Source organism: Pseudophryne corroboree, chromosome 8 (assembly GCF_028390025.1).
Source record: "Pseudophryne corroboree isolate aPseCor3 chromosome 8, aPseCor3.hap2, whole genome shotgun sequence".
Lineage (NCBI taxonomy): Eukaryota > Metazoa > Chordata > Amphibia > Anura > Myobatrachidae > Pseudophryne > Pseudophryne corroboree.
In genome coordinates this window covers 157,998,256-158,013,311 of record NC_086451.1, presented here as the reverse complement: position 1 = coordinate 158,013,311, position 15,056 = coordinate 157,998,256, and the positions used below count along the sequence as shown (strand labels likewise).

At 45.8% G+C, this 15,056-nt stretch overlaps 1 protein-coding gene across 3 annotated transcripts in view; it reads left to right on the top strand.

Moving 5' to 3' along the window:
• LOC134948772 (Krueppel-like factor 5) overlaps positions 1-15,056 on the top strand; it is a 368,226-nt gene that overhangs the window by 122,373 nt on the left and 230,797 nt on the right. For all 3 annotated transcript variants that reach the window (XR_010183011.1, XM_063936991.1, XM_063936992.1), the window contains exons 2-3: positions 8,636-9,521; positions 12,701-12,760. Coding sequence is in view for 2 of the 3 variants with exons in the window: in XM_063936991.1 (XP_063793061.1) it covers positions 8,648-9,521; positions 12,701-12,760 (934 nt within the window). In the remaining variant the exon portion in view is untranslated. The remainder of the gene's footprint in view (positions 1-8,635; positions 9,522-12,700; positions 12,761-15,056) is intronic.

Genomic DNA, 15,056 nt, shown 5'->3' with positions numbered 1-15,056 from the left:
CAACTTAGGTAGAATAAAGCCAGTTTGTGCAAGGGCCTCCAAATTGCTTCTTTTTCCTGCCAGTATAAGTACGGACTGTCTGACGTGCCTACTTGGATGCGGTCACTCATATAATCCTCCACCATTCTTTCAATGGGGAGAGAATCATATGCAGTGACAGTAGACAACATGTCCGTAATCGTTGTCAGGTCCTTCAGTCCGGACCAGATGTCAGCATCAGCAGTCGCTCCAGACTGCCCTGCATCACCGCCAGCGGGTGGGCTCGGAATTCTGAGCCTTTTCCTCGCACCCCCAGTTGCGGGAGAATGTGAAGGAGGAGATGTTGACAGGTCGCGTTCCGCTTGACTTGACAATTTTGTCACCAGCAGTTCTTTTAACCCCAGCAGACTTGTGTCTGCCGGAAAGAGAGATCCAAGGTAGGTTTTAAATCTAGGATCGAGCACGGTGGACAAAATGTAGTGCTCTGATTTCAACAGATTGACCACCCGTGAATCCTTGTTAAGCGAATTAAGGGCTCCATCCACAAGTCCCACATGCCTAGCGGAATCGCTCTGTGTTAGCTCCTCCTTCAATGTCTCCAGCTTCTTCTGCAAAAGCCTGATGAGGGGAATGACCTGACTCAGGCTGGCAGTGTCTGAACTGACTTCACGTGTGGCAAGTTCAAAAGGTTGCAGAACCTTGCACAACGTTGAAATCATTCTCCACTGCGCTTGAGACAGGTACATTCCACCTCCTATATCGTGCTCAGTTGTATAGGCTTGAATGGCCTTTTGCTGCTCCTCCAACCTCTGAAGCATATAGAGGGTTGAATTCCACCTCGTTACCACTTCTTGCTTCAGATGATGGCAGGGCAGGTTCAGGCGTTTTTGGTGGTGCTCCAGTCTTCTGTACGTGGTGCCTGTACGCCGAAAGTGTCCCGCAATTCTTCTGGCCACCGACAGCATCTCTGCACGCCCCTCTCGTTTTTTAAATAATTCTGCACCACCAAATTCAAGGTATGTGCAAAACATGGGACGTGCTGGAATTTGCCCAGATTTAATGCACACACAATATTGCTGGCGTTGTCCGATGCCACAAATCCACAGGAGAGTCCAATTGGGGTAAGCCATTCCGCGATGATCTTCCTCAGTTGCCGTAAGAGGTTTTCAGCTGTGTGCGTTTTCTGGAAAGCGGTGATACAAAGCGTAGCCTGCCTAGGAAAGAGTTGGCGTTTGCGAGATGCTGCTACTGGTGCCGCCACTGCTGTTCTTGCGGCGGGAGTCCATACATCTACCCAGTGGGCTGTCACAGTCATATAGTCCTGAGCCTGCCCTGCTCCACTTGTCCACATGTCCGTGGTTAAGTGGACATTGGGTACAACTGCATTTTTTAGGACACTGGTGAGTCTTTTTCTGAGGTCTGTGTACATTTTCGGTATCGCCTGCCTAGAGAAATGGAACCTAGATGGTATTTGGTACCGGGGACACAGTACCTCCAACAAGTCTCTAGTTGGCTCTGCAGTAATGATGGATACCGGAACCACGTTTCTCACCGCCCAGGATGCCAAGGCCTCAGTTATCCGCTTTGCAGCAGGATGACTGCTGTGATATTTCATCTTCCTCTCAAAGGACTGTTGGACAGTCAATTGCTTGTTGGAAGTAGTAAAAGTGGTCTTACGACTTCCCCTCTGGGATGACCATCGACTCCCAGCAGCAACAACAGCAGCGCCAGCAGCAGTAGGCATTACACGCAAGGATGCATCGGAGGAATCCCAGGCAGGAGAGGACTCGTCAGAATTGCCAGTGACATGGCCTGCTGGACTATTGGCATTCCTGGGGAAGGAGGAAATTGACACTGAGGGAGTTGGTGGGGTGGTTTGCGTGAGCTTGGTTACAAGAGGAAGGGATTTACTGGTCAGTGGACTGCTTCCGCCCAAAGTTTTTGAACTTGTCACTGACTTATGATGAATGCGCTGCAGGTGACGTATAAGGGAGGATGTTCCGAGGTGGTTAACGTCCTTACCCCTACTTATTACAGCTTGACAAAGGCAACACACGGCTTGACAAATGTTGTCCGCATTTCTGTTGAAATACTTCCACACCGAAGAGCTGATTTTTTTGGTATTTTCACCAGGCATGTCAATGGCCCTATTCCTCCCACGGACAACAGGTGTCTCCCCGGGTGCCTGACTTAAACAAACCACCTCACCATCAGAATCCTCCTGGTCAATTTCCTCCCCAGCGCCAGCAACACCCATATCCTCCTCATCCTGGTGTACTTCAACACTGACATCTTCAATCTGACTATCAGGAACTGGACTGCGGGTGCTCCTTCCAGCACTTGCAGGGGGCGTGCAAATGGTGGAAGGCGCATGCTCTTCACGTCCAGTGTTGGGAAGGTCAGGCATCGCAAACGACACAATTGGACTCTCCTTGTGGATTTGTGATTTCGAAAAACGCACAGTTCTTTGCTGTGCTTTTGCCAGCTTGAGTCTTTTCATTTTTCTAGCGAGAGGCTGAGTGCTTCCATCCTCATGTGAAGCTGAACCACTAGCCATGAACATAGGCCAGGGCCTCAGCCGTTCCTTGCCACTCCGTGTGGTAAATGGCATATTGGCAAGTTTACGCTTCTCCTCCGACAATTTTATTTTAGATTTTTGAGTCCTTTTTTTACTGATATTTGGTGTTTTGGATTTTACATGCTCTGTACTATGAAATTGGGCATCGGCCTTGGCAGACGACTTTGATGGCATTTCATCGTCTCGGCCATGACTAGTGGCAGCAGCTTCAGCACGAGGTGGAAGTCGATCTTGATCTTTCCCTATTTTTGGAACCTCAACATTTTTGTTCTCCATATTTTAATAGGCACAACTAAAAGGCACCTCAGGTAAACAATGGAGATGGATGGATACTAGTATACTTATGGATGGACGAGCGACTGCCGACACAGAGGTAGCTACAGCCGTGGACTACCGTACTGCGTCTGCTGCTAATATAGACTGGATGATAATGATATAAAAAATATATATATATCACTACTGCAGCCGGACAGGTATATATTATATAATGACGGACCTGCTGGACACTGTCAGCACTGCAGACTCCTAAAGTAAGCTACTAGTATCAATAAGATAGAAAAAAAAAAAAAACACCACAGGTAGGTGGTATACAATTATGGATGGACGAGCGACTGCCGACACAGAGGTAGCTACAGCCGTGGACTACCGTACTGCATCTGCTGCTAATATAGACTGGATGATAATGATATAAAAAATATATATATATCACTACTGCAGCCGGACAGGTATATATTATATAATGACGGACCTGCTGGACACTGTCAGCACTGCAGACTCCTAAAGTAAGCTACTAGTATCAATAAGATAGAAAAAAAAAAACACCACAGGTAGGTGGTATACAATTATGGATGGACGAGCGACTGCCAACACAGAGGTAGCTACAGCCGTGGACTACCGTACTGCGTCTGCTGCTAATATAGACTGGATGATAATGATATAAAATATATATATATATATATCACTACTGCAGCCGGACAGGTATATATTATATAATGACGGACCTGCTGGACACTGTCAGCACTGCAGACTCCTAAAGTAAGCTACTAGTATCAAGAAGATAGAAAAAAAAAAACACAACAGGTAGGTGGTATACAATAATTGATGGACGAGCGACTGCCGACACAGAGGTAGCTACAGCCGTGGACTACCGTACTGCGTCTGCTGCTAATATAGACTGGATGATAATGATATAAAAAATATATATATATCACTACTGCAGCCGGACAGGTATATATTATATAATGACGGACCTGCTGGACACTGTCAGCACTGCAGACTCCTAAAGTTAACTACTAGTATGAAGAAGATAGAAAAAAAAAAAAACCCACCACAGGTAGGTATACAATTATGGACGAGCGACTGCCGACACAGAGGTAGCTACAGCCGTGGACTACCGTACTGCGTCTGCTGCTAGTATAGACTGGATGATAATGATATAAAAAATATATATATCACTACTGCAGGACAGGTATAGATTATATAATGACGGACCTGCTGGACACTGTCAGCAGAATGCGTTTATAGAATAAAAAAAAAACACCACACGAGTGTTTAACTTTTTCAGGCAGACAATCACAATATACTTGTGGTCACTGGTCACTGGTCAGTCACACTGGCAGTGGCACTCTGGCAGCAAAAGTGTGCACTGTTAAATATATGTACTCCTGCTATAACTGCTCCCCAGTCTCCCCCACAATTAAGCTGTGTGAGCAGTGAGCACTCAGCACAGTCAGATATACATAGATGATGCAGCACACTGAGGCTGAGCACAGATATGGTATACTGTGTCACTGTGTATCGTTTTTTTTCAGGCAGAGAACGGATTATATTAAATAATAATAAAACTGCACTGGTGGTCACTGGTCAGTCACTAGTAAACTCTGCACTCTCTGAGTACTCCTAAGCTCCAGTAAATCAAGTGTCTCACTCTCACTATCTATTTCTATTCTAAACGGAGAGGACGCCAGCCACGTCCTCTCCCTATCAATCTCAATGCACGTGTGAAAATGGCTGCGACGCGCGGCTCCTTATATAGAATCCGAGTCTCGCGATAGAATCCGAGCCTCGCGAGAATCCGACAGCGGGATGATGACGTTCGGGTGCGCTCGGGTTAGCCGAGCAAGGCGGGAAGGTTCGAACCTGCCTCGGACCCGTGTAAAAAGGCTGAAGTTCGGGGGGGTTCGGATTCCGAGGAACCGAACCCGCTCATCACTACTGAAAATGAGTGGAAATTCTGGTTATTGAGGTTAATAATACTGTAGGATCAAAATTACCCCCAAATTCTATAATTTAAGCTGTTTTTTTAGTTAAAAAAAAAAACGAATCCAAAATGCACTCAAACCCGACAAATTCTTAAGGGAGGTTTTGCCAAAACGCGTCCGAATCCAAAGCACGACCGCGTAACCGAATCCTGAAACAAAACACAAAACCCGAAAAATGCCCGCTGCACATCTCTAATTATTTTGGGTACAAATAGGGTAATTAGTATTTATATTTCAGTACTGACACTGGACCTGATTCACATGTGGTCACTATTTTGATATTTATGCAGCTGAGCGATTATCGGTGGACTGCGCATGCATCTTAGCTGCAATGCTCATGTTCAGTGCTTGATTTGGTATAAAAGGCTACTACACTTGCAGTGAGGATTTATTCACAAATAATTGACAGATGGCCATTTTGTGGAAGGAACTGAAGTGGCGACAAAAACGCTGGCATGATTATTTTGTATCTGCCTTCATCTGCGATCCCATAAGCAGAAAACATTTCACCACGGTCTTCATTCCTGCAGCCATTCTGCGTGACCATAGGGTTACTCAGAATGGTTGATCATTGAAGGATCTGCAAACACTGCTGCGTATTTGTACGCAGGTGCTTGGATCTGGGAGACTACCGATGGGTGGCTTTAGCATATTTTCGCACAGCAGCTGCATAAAAAAATCACAGTTGTGATTGCATTAGTGACCACATCTGAACCAAGCCCACTGTCAGGACTCATACCTGCACTATAGTTGAGCATAAAATACATGTATGCATATGTGCACGCAGGAGCGGTTTCCGAGTACCTGGAAACCTCCCTGGCCACTAAACTATCACGCAGCAGTTTACAGATTTTTTTAAATTTATTTTTGTTTAATATATTTTGTTTTCCGGAGCGCTGAGTCTTAGACAGTGCGTCGGGTCCCAGCAAGGCTGAGACGCGCTGAGAGGCTGGCTACTGGAATGTAGGGGGAGCAGCTCCTCAGGCACATCACATGTTGGAGCTTGAGATGGCAAGAGGCGCATTGTAGTGGCGCAGTCTTCTCCTGTGTCTTCACTCACACTGACTCCAGAGCAGCAAGGAGATGTGGGCGTCATTATTTCATATTAAATTATTCTCTCCTTGGTGGGGGGGGGGGGGGGGGGGCAGGGGTAAGGATGGTCATGGTGCCTGTCTGCTGTCCATCTACGGGGTGGGGTGGTCGTGGTGCCTGTGTACTATCTATGTGGAGGAGGTGGGGGGGGGAGTCATGGTTCCTATGTGCTATATGTCTATGTGGAGGAGGGGGGTGTCATGGTGCCTGGAGGAGGGGAAAGCCATGGTTTCCTGTGTGCTGAATTTCTATGTGGAGGAGGAGGGGGAGTCGTGGTTTCTGTGTGCTGACTGTCTATGTGAGGATGGCGGAATCATTGTTCCTGTGTGCTGACTGTCTATGTGGGAAGGGGGGGGGGGGGAGTCATAGTTTCTGTGTGCTGTTGTGGCGCCTGTGTGCTGACTGTCTATTTAGGAAGGGGGTCCGTGGTACCTGTGCTGTCTATGAATCTATGTGAGGGAGGGGGGGTAGTCATGGTACCTGTGTGCTGGCTTTCTATGTGGGTGGGGGGGGCATGGTGCCTGTGTGATATCTATCTATGTAGGGGGGATGGGCGTGGTTCCTGTGCTGTCAGTCTATGGAGGGGGTCTTGGTGCCTGTGTACTGTCTATCTATGTAGGGGGGGTCTTGGTAACTGTGTGCTGTCTATCTATTACTTTTTTTTCCATTGGTCTGTAATCAATTATTTGGAAACCCCCCTGTCAAAATCCTGCGTTTGCCACTGGTATGCATTTACTGTATATGCTTTGGTGTGTTTGGAGCTGGACCATAGTTAATCTACTTTTTAAGTCTCATCCGAAGAGGAAACGCTGCTTGCCACTTTGGGGGACAGGGTTTGGCTGTCAGTCACTAAGCCACACCCCAATAATGTTGTGATTTGAGGGGTCTGCAGGGAGGGGTGGGGCTAAATTATGCAAATTTGCATCATTTAGCCCAAATCCCTCCACACAGAATCCCAGGTATAAGCTCCTCATCCTGCCCTCTTCACTAGGAAGCGCCAGGGAATTGACCACTCTTCCATGGGTGCGGGGGATTGTAGGGGAGTCTCCCGAAACTTGTGGGAGGGTAGGCAAGTATGAGCTGAACATTGGGGTAGATGTACTAAGCCTTAGATAGTGATAAAAGTGAGAGAGATAAACTACCAACCAATTGGCTACTGTCATTTTTCAAACACAGCATGTAACATGGCAGTTAGGAGCTGATTGGCTGGTACTTTATTTCTCTCCACTTTCTCACTCTCCAGGGGGTATAGTTAATAAATTTTCAGAATTAAAGATGTTGCCCATATTAACCAATCAGATTCTAGCTATTATCTTGTAGATGGTGCTAGATAAATGATAAGTAGAATCTGAGTGGTTGCTATGGGCAAAATCTCCACTTCTTTAGTGAATACACCCCCAAGGTTTAGTATATGTCCCCCTCCATTGAGATACTGTATGTGTGACTCATAAACACACATATAAAAACTACAGTTTTCCTGCTGTCTTAGGAGGCTTTTCAGTAAGGATGGCAAATTCTGCTTTTTAGGGTAAGGCCGCACAGCATGCTAAATGGCCTGCCCAGTGGCTGCGGCCACAATTTAGTTGCGGTCACAGCAACTGTGGATGACCCCCCTGCATATACAGGCAGCTGCTTGTGACATCATGCAGCTCCCCGAAAACGCAGCCGATCCTCCCATGTTTTGCCCATACCGCCCCCACAACGATCCATCACCACCCCATGAACACCTTTGCCTGTCAATCAGGCAGTGGCGGTAGCAGCAAATGCGATCAGATCACATTGGCTGCTAGCACTTAAGCAGGATGGGAGCTGTAAGTGCGCACTAGCACTGCCATTGAGGTTAGTGTGGTTGCATCGATTAGCAATGTGACCTGAGAATAACCCCCATAGTACATTTAGTACATTTATGTTCAGGACACAAAACTTTGTCCAGTGGTGAGTGAGTTCCCATATGTGTATCATTCATTTTCACCTTATTGCCAATGTAGGTGGTCATTCCGAGTTGATTGCTAGCTGCATTCGTTCGCTGTGCAGCGATGAGGCAAAAAAATGTCAGTTCTGCTTATGCGGCACAATGCGCACGCGCAAAGTAATATTACAACGAACGATGTTGTTTCACACAAGGTCTAGCGAAGCTTTTCAGTCGCACTGCTGGCCGCAGAGTGATTGACATGAATTGGGCATTTCTGGGTGTTAACTGACCGTTTTAAGGGAGTGTTCGTAAAAACGCAGGCATGCCAGGAAAAACGCAGGCGTTGCTGGCCGAACGCAGGGCGTTTTTGTGACATCAAAACAGGAACTGAGCAGTCTGAGGTCATCGCAAGCGCTGAGTAGGTATTGAGCTACTCTAAAACTGCAAAAAAAAATTATGCCGCCGCACTGCGATCATTTCGTTCGCACTTCTGCTAAGCTAAAATACACTCCCAGTAGTAGGTGGCATAGCATTTGCACGGCTGCTAAAAACTGCTAGCGAGCAAACAACTCGGAATGACCACCTTAAAAACTACATTTGCCTCTTTGGGTATTCATATACATATTCCATTTCCATTCTATTTGCAATACAAAAAGGTATTCTTCTGACACAGCAAATAAGTGTGCATTCTAAATGTGTAGTCAAATTATCTCTTTAACAAGGTTTAGTGCCACAAAATGTTGTCTCTTATTTTTCCCTAGAACTCTCTCTCAGCAGTTTAACATTGTAATGTGTATTATACTCTTTCTACAGACAAGGCTGGAAATGGACAAATACCTTCTGGGTCATGCCACTCCTTTGCAGATACTTGCAGACAAAAAATACAGAAGGGAAAGTGCTTCAGTTGTCGATGAATTCTTTGAAGCTGAAAAGCCGCCCCAGGCTCCATACAGTCTAAACATCAATGTAATTTTGCCAGACACGTCTCACCTTCGTACAGGTTTATACCGGCCATCAAAGACTTTCACTGTACTCCCACAAATAAAAACTGAGCCAGATATTGAATACCCCCAGTCATGCTCTGCTTCCCTGACCCAAACTCTGCCAGATTTCACCAGTGTGTTTAGTATGCCCCATTCTGTAGCAGTCAACAACATATTTATAAAGCAGGAAGCATCTTCAGAAGTTCCACTGTCAACCAGTGACACACCGCAGACTCATCTTTACCATATGTCTGTAGCCAATGATGCACTAAACTTGGTCCAGTCTAATGGAAACACATCTATAGTAAATGCAGTTAATGGAACTACCATGACAACAGTCAACAGAAGCCCACCTTCTCTGACACAGTCTACAAGGCAAAACGTTGGAAAACAGTTCCAGTGCTTGAGTCAAGATGGTGTTCTGGTTTCTGGGCAGCTTTACCAGTCTTCATCTGTCACTTTACCACCTTCACCACCTAATTCTCAGCCAGGGAGTCCTGAAAACCAGCCAGAAATGATCAACACAATATCTCCACCTCCACCATATGAGGCTACATTTGGACTGGAACTAGTACAAGCCCAACCAGTTCACACTGTGCAAAATCCATTGGTGTCGGTGATACCACAAGGACAAGTGATTATGGCAGTCCCCAGGTACAATCGACGAAATAACCCAGAACTAGAGAAAAGACGAATCCATCACTGTGATTATCCAGGTGAGCATATACTGTATATATAAGATGAAATGCTTCTACTTCAAACATTTATATCAGAAATGTATCCCAAAAATGGAGACATAGGGGTATATTTACTAAAATTCGTATTTTCCCGTTTGAGGTCAAAGTTCAATTACGAATGACATCGAAAGTGTAAAGTTGCAACTTTTTGAAATTATTACAACTAATTTACTAAGCTGCCGTATTCTGCATTTTCGGTTTTTCCGATTTCGATGTCATTCGTTTTTTTTGGCAGTGTTTTACGGGAGTGACTTGTAAAACACTGCCGACTTTAATACAATGAATCTCTGCCGGATCTGAGAGATCCATGCTGGGCTTTATTGTGCACCTTATAAAAATAATAAAAAATGTTTAAAAGTAAAAAAAAAAAATTGCGTGGGGTCCCCCCTCCTAAGCCAAACCAGCCTCGGGCTCTTTGAGCCGGTCCTGGTTGCAAAAATATGGGAAAAAAATTGACAGGGGTTCCCCCATATTTAAACAACCAGCACCGGGCTCTGCGCCTGGTCCTGGTTCCAAAAATACGGGGGACAAAAAGCGTAGGGGTCCCCCGTATTTTTGAAACCAGCACCGGGCTCCACTAGCTGGACAGATAATGCCACAGCCTGGGGTCACTTTTATACAGTGCCCTGCGGCCGTGGCATTAAATACCCAACTAGTCACCCCTGGCCGGGGTACCCTGGAGGAGTGGGAACCCCTTCAATCAAGGGGTCCCCCCCTCCAGCCACCCAAGGGCCAGGGGTGAAGCCCGAGGCTGTCCCCCCCATCCAAGGGCTGCGGATGGGGGGCTGATAGCCTTTGTTAAAAGAGTTGAATATTGTTTTTAGTAGCAGTACTACAAGTCCCAGCAAGCCTCCCCCGCAAGCTGGTACTTGGAGAACCACAAGTACCAGCATGCGGCGGAAAACCGGGCCCGCTGGTACCTGTAGTACTACTACTAAAAAAATACCCCAATAAAGACATAACACACACACCTTGACAGTAAAACTTTAATACATACATCCACACCAACATACATACATACTTACCTATGTACCCACGCAGGTCGGTCCTCTTCTCCATGTAGAATCCATGGGGTACCTGTTGAAAAAATTATACTCACCAAATCCAGTGTAGAAGGCTCCTCGTGAAATTCATTTGTAATCCACGTACTTGTAAAAATAAAAAAACGGAGACCCGACCTCGAACTGAAAGGGGCCCCATGTTTTCACATGGGACCCCTTTCCCCGAATGCCAGGAACCCCCTCTGACTTATGTCTAAGAGGGTTCCATCAGCCAATCAGGGAGAGCCACATTGTGGCACCCTCCTGATTGGCTGTGTGCTTCTGTACTGTATGACAGGCAGCACGCGGCAGTGTTACAATGTAGCGCCTATGCGCTCCATTGTAACCAATGGTGGGAACTTTGTGGTCAGCGGTTGACCAAGAGTAACCTCACCGCTGACCGCAAAGTTCCCACCATTGGTTACATTGTAACACTGCCGCGATTGGCTGATGGAACCCTCTTAGACATAAGTCAGAGGGGGTTCCTGGCATTCGGGGAAAAAGGGGTCCCATGTGAAAACATGGGACCCCTTTCAGTTCGAGGTCGGGTCTCCGTTTTTTTATTTTTACAAGTACGTGGATTACAAATGGATTTCACGAGGAGCCTTCTACACTGGATTTGGTGAGTATAATTTTTTCAACAGGTACCCCATGGATTCTACATGGAGAAGAGGACCGACCTGCGTGGGTACATAGGTAAGTATGTATGTATGTTGGTGTGGATGTATGTATTAAAGTTTTACTGTCAAGGTGTGTGTGTTATGTCTTTATTGGGGTATTTTTTTAGTAGTAGTACTACAGGTACCAGCGGGCCCGGTTTTCCGCCGCATGCTGGTACTTGTGGTTCTCCAAGTACCAGCTTGCGGGGGAGGCTTGCTGGGACTTGTAGTACTGCTACTAAAAACAATATTCAACTCTTTTAACAAAGGCTATCAGCCCCCCATCCGCAGCCCTTGGATGGGGGTGACAGCCTCGGGCTTCACCCCTGGCCCTTGGGTGGCTGGAGGGGGGGGGACCCCTTGATTGAAGGGGTTCCCACTCCTCCAGGGTACCCCGGCCAGGGGTGACTAGTTGGGTATTTAATGCCATGGCCGCAGGGCACTGTATAAAAGTGACCCCCGGCTGTGGCATTATCTGTCCAGCTAGTGGAGCCCGGTGCTGGTTTCAAAAATACGGGGGACCCCTACGCTTTTTGTCCCCCGTATTTTTGGAACCAGGACCAGGCGCAGAGCCCGGTGCTGGTTGTTTAAATATGGGGGAACCCCTGTCAATTTTTTTCCCATATTTTTGCAACCAGGACCGGCTCAAACAGCCCAAGGCTGGTTTGGCTTAGGAGGGGGGACCCCACGCATTTTTTTTTAACAAATTAACACTTTCCCACCCCTTCCCAAAGATAAACATGCACGGATCTCATGGATCCGTGCATGCCTATCCAATCACGGTAAAAAAAAGCAGGTCTGTTTTATTTTAGCACTTTATTACGATTTGTATTTTTTCACGGCAGTGTTTGGTTATTTTGTGATTTGCACTTTTTAGTAAATTACCGAGTTCTACCAATTTGCAGGTGTATTTGACCGATGGTGTATTCATTCGTATTTTTAAGATTGGACTTCAAAAAAAATACGAATGCCCTCATCACTGCCGAGATTTTTCCTTAGTAAATTCACGAGATGACACTTTGAAGAAAAAACGGCATCTCGGTCAAAATCGGGACCTTAGTAAATATACCCCATAGATTTGAAACAAATAAAGCATGCCTGGAATCTTTTGATGACTCTTCATTTGTAATTTTTCCAATATAAACATATGGTGGGGAAAAAAAAGACAATATAAATGTTATCCTTCGCTCATACACCATTGTTAGATATGGGAAGCTGGTTATCCAGAAATTGCACAGAGCAGAGTGCATGCTGGGACACAGAGGTATAAAGTGTGAGCTGTAAATAATACAGCAATACATGTGTGTGTGTGTGTGTGTGTGTGTGTATATATATATATATATATATATATATATATGTTGTGTGCATGGTACTTGCTATTACTTTTTGTTATTAAATTAAAAAACAATTTTAACATTTTTGTAACCTGTATTAAGTTTGTGTTATGATTTTTACTCAGGCTGTACAAAAGTCTATACCAAGAGTTCACACCTCAAGGCACATCAAAGAACACACACAGGTAATAATATGAATGTACAGCAGCGTGCATGTTGTTCTGCCCATTAGTAACTGCATTGAGACATAACTGTATGCATCATCTTTAACTATAGCAGACTTTCTCAGACCCTCTAATGTTGGTATGTTCTGTTGTGTATCACTTTATCCCAAGAATCTCCCCCTAGGGATGCATGACAAATTGTGGACCTCTTGTCTATAATATATCTCTCTGTAATTTAAATATGCTGGAAAACTAATTTTGCCTTTTTAAAATAAAAGGCACAATGTTCCCAGTCAGGATTTGGTTTGTAAGAACAGAGAGTACTTGCCCAGGGTCCCTGTCTAACTATGGGTTTTTCTTTATTGATTTTTAAAATTCATGTCACTTAGCCAATACGTGTAGTGTATGAGTTTGGATAAGTGATTTTAGAAGTCAACTAGCACATAGTCATGTAGCCCAGTGATTCACTTAGTCTGAATGGGCATGGAATGTTGGCAGGCATGCCAACCTGGCCTTGAAGCAACCTACAGTAGATTCAATGCAGCCTAAGCCACAGAACAACGAGGAATGCAGGAGCAGAATGATACAATTCTAGTGCCTCAGTTACTGAAACATAAAGCTATTTTAGAGGATAAATGATTCAAAATCTGGTGACTTCATTATGTAGTCACAGGGGAATGTCTTTAATGTGGGGAGGTCTAGATGAGGTCGTGCCTGCACATTAATATATACTGGCAACATGTGGGCTGATCAAGGAGTCTATATACTAAGCATTGGAAAGAGATCAAGTGGAAGGATATAAAGTTCCAACCAATCATCTCCTAACTGTAATTTCTCTAACGTCCTAGTGGATGCTGGGAACTCCGTAAGGACCATGGGGAAAAGCGGGCTCCGAAGGAGGCTGGGCACTCTAGAAAGATCTTAGACTACCTGGTGTGCACTGGCTCCTCCCACTATGACCCTCCTCCAAGCCTCAGTTAGATTTCGTGCCCGGCTGAGGTTGGATGCACACTAGGGGCTCTCCTGAGCTCTTAGAAAGAATCCCATAAAAATCGGGAGAATAGGCCGCGAAAAAGGGGCGGAGCCTATCTCCTCAGCACACTGGCGCCATTTTTCCCTCACAGCTCGGCTGGAAGGAAGCTCCCTGGCTCTTCCCTGCAATTCTACAGTACAGTAAGAGGGAAAAGAGAGGGGGGGCATTAAAATTGGCACTGTATACAGTATATTATATAAAAAGCAGCTATTAGGGACATAACTCAGTTAGTCCCTGTATATATATAGCGCTCTGGTGTGTGCTGGCATACTCTTACTCTGTCCCCCCAAAGGGCTTTTGTGGGTCCTGTCCTCTATTTGAGCATTCCCTGTGTGTGTGGAGTGTGTCGGTACGGCTGTGTCGACATGTTTGAGGAGGATAATGATGTGGAGGGGGAGCAGATGCCTTTAGCAGGGATGTCACCCCCTGGGGGTCAGACACCTGAGTGGATGGTATTATGGCAGGAAATGAGTGCACGTATAGACTCCTTACATAAAAAATTTGACGACAGGCCGACTGTGGGACAGCCGAGTCTTCAGCTCGTGCCTGTCCAGGTGTCTCAAAAGTCATCAGGGGCTCTGAAACGCCCGTTATCTCAGGTGGCACAAGTAGATGTCGACACGGATACTGACACCAGTGTCGACGACGATGAGTCAAATTTAATGCCCGTTAAGGCCATTCACTGCATGATTGAGGCAATGAAAGAGGTGTTAAATATTTCTGATTTACATCCAGGTACCACAAAAAAGGGTATTATGTTTGGGGAGAAAAAACTACCTGTAGTTTTTCCCCCGTCAGATGAATTAAATGAAGTGTGTGAAGAAGCGTGGGCTTCCCCTGATAAGAAATTGGTAATTCCTAAGAAGCTACTAATGGCGTTCCCTTTCCCGCCAGAGGATAGGTTACGTTGGGAAACACCCCCGAGGGTGGATAAAGCGCTCACACGTTTGTCTAAAAAGGTGGCACTACCGTCCCAGGATACGGCCGCCCTTAAGGAACCTGCTGATAGAAAGCAGGAGGCGATCCTGAAGTCTGTATATACACACTCAGGCATTATACTCAGACCAGCTATTGCGTCAGCATGGATGTGCAGTGCTGCCGCTGCGTGGTCAGATAAACTGTCAGAAAATATTGACACGTTAGACAGAGACACGATCCTGCTAACAATTGACCATATAAAAGACTCAGTCTTATACATGAGAGATGCACAGAGGGAAATCTGCCGGCTGGCATCTAAAATAAGTGCATTATCTATCTCTGCTAGGAGATGCTTATGGACTCGCC